Genomic DNA, 4,231 nt, shown 5'->3' with positions numbered 1-4,231 from the left:
GGTGGCATACAACAATTTTCATTTTTTAATTGATGAAGTCAAATTTCTGCAAGGTAAAGGGACCAGTTAAGGCCAGATATATGGGGGGGGGGGGTCTGTGATGGTATTCTGAGTATTTGCTGCTCCTGAGGCAACTTCCAGCTGGTGTGTGGGTGTAGGGTTGTATGTGGGTTAGACATGCTCTACTCCAGACTTAGGGCCTGGGACCATTCTGGGTACCCTGGAAACAGCTTCACACCCCAGATGGTAGACAGAGCCAGCAAGAATGAAGCCAGAAAACTGTTTCCTGGGAACAACAGGGTTTGGTGCTTGGCACACAGTAGGTGCCCCATATCCGCTGAGCCTCTGCTGAGGATGGTACTCTTAGGACCTGAAACTTACAGGGGCGTCGGGGTGGCTGAATTGCCCACTCACTCCCACCTACCTTTGGGTTATTTCAGATTCAGAGGTCAAATTAAAAGTCAAACTCATTTGCATCAAGTAGGAACTGACTCACTGCGGATTCTCCACTGGGTTTCCAAGGTTGCAAATCACACAGGAGGGGACACCCCTCTCTCTCCCTCTGATGGGTTCAAACCACTAGAGAGACGTGACCTCTAGTTTAGCTGCAAACCTCTCTATGAACTGTGCCACCAGAGCTCAAATGAGGAATATAATAATCACTTCCACCACTGCAGAAAGCCCGAGGGGTGCAACAAAAAGGAAGTGGGCCCTTTTTGAGCTCTTACTATGTGCCAAACCAAAACAAAAACTAATTGCCCTCTGGTCCAATGGTGACCTTAAATGTGTCTGTGTGGACCTGTGCGCCATAGGATTTTCACAGCTGTAATCTTCCCAGAGTTGACTGCCAGGCCACTCTTCCTAGATACCTCTAGATGGGTTCAAATTACCACTATTTTGATTAGTAGCCAAATGTTTAATGGCATCTAGGTAGTCACTACGTGCCAAAGAGTGTATTATTCTTTTATGTTCTTGTTGTTGCTGTGTACCTTCGGGTCAAAACTGACCCAGAGCTGACCCTCTAGCAGGTTTCCAGAGACAGTAAATCACATTGGAGGAGACTGCCCATCCTTCTCCTAACGAGCAGCTGGTGGATTTGAACCGCATGCCTTTGGGATTGCAGCATAACTTCTTACAACCAGGCCATGATGGCTCCTTTTTGTAGCACAAGAATCTAGTTACTAGATGTTGGCAGCTGAACCCGAGCAGTTTGCAGGGCTGGTCCGGCATTGTCCGTCCATTTGTGGCTTAAGCCTGCTAGTGTGCAGCCGGCAAAGCCTTCCATGCCCAGGCCCAGTGGCTGGAGCTCACGTCCCGCCTGGGAGGCCTCCCCGCTTGGGAGGCGCAGACCCCACGAGCCGAAAGGAAGGTGAGTGAGCCAGGCCAGGATCCGAATGGCCAATGAGCAGCACCACAAGAACATCACCCAGCGCGGCAATGTAGCCAACACCTCGAGAAAAGGCGTCTGTCTCGGACCCTGGCTGTTGGCTCTCTACGTTTTTGTAGTCTGTGGCTCTCTCATTGTCCAGATTATTCACAGTATCAGGATGGGCATGTGAAGTGACTGAACCTTAAGACGTATGTATCCATTCTCCAGTGAATTTTAACTTGAAGTCGTTCCTGCTGTTTAATACCCTGGTTAAAAACAATTAAATAAAGCATCTGTCTTGGAAAGACTTCTCGCATCATCCTTCATGTGTCATTCCAAGGTTTCTTCACAAGTCATTCCACGTTTTCTCGTCCATGCCACACAGTGCCTTGCAAAAGGCACCACATGAAGAAAGCAACAAAATTTGATTGATAAGCTATGGTAGTGGACCTTACTTCTTCAGTCAGTAAAAAGTAAATCTCTCTATGAGGTTGTTAAAAATGTATGCAGTGTGGATAATTAGCTAAATCTATGTAGACAAGATCTGGATTTTTGTTAGCCCTCATGTGTAAATGCAATTAGCTTAATTTAAAATTTAAAGTCTGGCTTTTATATAGGTAGGAACTTTTATTTCTACTATCTCCTGAAAGCACATTTCCATATAGGGTCATGTAACTGTCCTGTAATAGTGCTTCTAACTGTGTAGTGCTAACAGCTACACAGTGAGTCTAATTTTACCAAAACATATGTTGTTGTTGTTGTTGTTGTTGTTGTTATGTGCCGTCGAGTCGTTTGCAACTCATAGCGACCCTATGTACAACAGCCCTAAACCCTGCTCTATCCTGTGCCAATCTCATTGCCCCTGACAAGCCCATCCCGAGTACCCCAGTCACTGAATCAATCCACCTCATAGAGGGTCTTCCCCTCCTGCGCTGTCCCTCCACTCTACCCAGCATGATGTCCCTCTCCAAAGACCTGTCTCTCCTTACAACATGTCCAAAGTATGTTAGACGAAGCCCCAGAATCCTTGCCTCCAAGGAGCAGCCTGGTTTAATCCTCTCTATGATGAATCTGTTTGTTTTCTTGGCAGTCCATGGTACATTCAATACTCTTCTCCGGCACCACAGCTCAAAGGCGTCAATTCTCCTTCTATCCTCCCTAGTCATTGTCCAACTCTGTGACGCATAACAAGTCATTGCAAAAACCATGGCCTGTATCAGGTGCACCTTAGTCTCCTGAGAGACACTGTTGCTCTTGAGTATTTTGGAGAGGTCCCTAACCACAGACTTTCCAAAACATATAGCACCTAAAAATTCTGAAAGGCTTCTAGAGGCCCAATACAAGGGGAGATGCTTATAGCCACAACATCTGTAATAACAATATTTCTATTACACTCCTCTAGATTATGCATGAATAAATAATATTCATTTATGAGGCCATTGAAAACCCCCAAATTCAGTTGCTCATTTTGCCATTATATGTTCACTAAATCTTCTATGATTTTAGTGAATCAGGGAAGATTTATATAATCGCTGATTTCACTAGAATTATAATGTCTTAAAGGGGTTTACTATGCTAGAGAAAAATCTTAGGGAAGACAGCTACAAATGAATGCCTCCTCAGGACATGCTATTGAATTCATCATGCCATAAGACATCTTAGCATGTTAATAGCTCTTTTAGTACCAAAAAAAGACATATCTACAAAATTACAAGTTACACTTAGTTTGGAAATGCTTCTCCTATATTTAGATTATCATGCTGTCTAGATATTCAGACTAGAATAATACCTAGAATTAAAAGAACTTACTGAAAAGGATCAGTCTTTAGTCTTTGCTGTGTGATTGTTAAGGTCATGATTAACTAGATTTTAGCATTAGGGTTTAGGTTTTTGGTTTCAAGTGATGGTGAAAAATTTCAAGTATTGACTATTCACTTGGGCATAACCTGGTAGAAGAAAAGTTATGAGGTGTAATAATGAATTGGAAAGAAAACTATTCTTTGTTTTGCTAATTTGCCTCAGAATATCTCTTAAAAAGAAACTGTTTTTAGAGGAACAGAAGGGAAATTTGCTACCTAGTATTACACAGTCACAGAGAGTTGATAATCCTGAGTAGGGGGGCGAGTAAGGGTGAGGAGTGGTTCAGAATATTTAAAAATTGGCTGTGAGAGGCCAACAGGGAAAAAAGTGCAACAATGAATGACTGGAAATTCTAAGTCTCTGTAAACTTTCAGTAAAATTAATTAAAAAAATAAAATGGAGGGGGGGGAAAAAGAAAATATTTACTAATTGACTGAGCTGCTCATAATGAAATAGGAAAGGAATCTGCAGACTTTGGGCCAGCAGGTCTCTAACTGTATTTTTACCTACCATTCTTATCAGTAAATCAACCCTCGTAATTGTTTCCTCCCTTGAAACAGTTTTCTTGGTTAACTAATTCTAATTCATCATTATAACTTTTAAAATTGTAGCCTTGAGTTTTATGTTCATAGCAGGTGTCTTAATTTTTGTATTTCGTGTAATTCACCAGTTTACAATTTACCAATTACAATCGTGTAACTTACCACTTTTTTAGTAAGGATGAATTACACATGTTTGGATAAATGAAATCTGTGTCTGAGTTGGCCTTTAAAAAGAAAGTTTTCTGAGTATTTTGTTTTAAAAAAAATAATTTAGAGACTAGATTGACTTGTACATAAGTCAATCAAGTCAATCTAGTCACTAAATTATTGGCAGATACAGAAGAATTTAATGAAATAACTTTGAGCAAGAGCCTATGGTGATGAAGGAAGAAGTTCAAGCTGCTTTGAAGGAAATAGCAAAAAATAAGGCCCCAGGAATAGATGGTATACCAATTGGCAT

General features: G+C 41.6%; 2 protein-coding genes across 2 annotated transcripts in view; one reads left to right on the top strand and one right to left on the bottom strand.

Annotated features, from left to right (window-relative positions):
- The window catches only part of LOC102844162 (neugrin-like), a 2,209-nt gene extending 1,062 nt beyond the window's left edge, over window positions 1-1,147 (bottom strand). Inside the window, exon 1 of the mRNA XM_006883671.1 lies at window positions 1,137-1,147. Coding sequence (XP_006883733.1) covers window positions 1,137-1,147 — 11 coding nt within the window. The remainder of the gene's footprint in view (window positions 1-1,136) is intronic.
- Window positions 1,148-1,185: 38 nt separating this feature from the next.
- LOC102843757 (stress-associated endoplasmic reticulum protein 1-like) lies at window positions 1,186-1,559 on the top strand. The gene is made up of 2 exons (XM_006883670.1): window positions 1,186-1,231; window positions 1,375-1,559. Exons 1-2 carry the CDS (start codon window positions 1,186-1,188, stop codon window positions 1,557-1,559), a joined length of 231 nt encoding a protein of 76 aa, XP_006883732.1.
- Window positions 1,560-4,231: the final 2,672 nt, after the last annotated feature.

This window comes from Elephantulus edwardii, unplaced genomic scaffold (genome assembly GCF_000299155.1).
Source record: "Elephantulus edwardii isolate Elephantulus edwardi_28Jun2011 unplaced genomic scaffold, EleEdw1.0 scaffold00028, whole genome shotgun sequence".
In the NCBI taxonomy this organism is placed as follows: Eukaryota; Metazoa; Chordata; class Mammalia; order Macroscelidea; family Macroscelididae; genus Elephantulus; species Elephantulus edwardii.
This window is presented reverse-complemented; position numbering and strand designations above follow the sequence as displayed.

Excerpts from the sequence above, each read along its gene's own strand:
- LOC102843757 (XM_006883670.1), top strand. The coding sequence starts at position 1,186 with ATGTTGGCAGCTGAACCCGAGCAGTTTGCAGGGCTGGTCCGGCATT. Across the intron at positions 1,232-1,374 it reads TGCAGGGCTGGTCCGGCATT|TGAGCCAGGCCAGGATCCGA; the intron begins GTCCGTCCATTT and ends AAGGAAGGTGAG.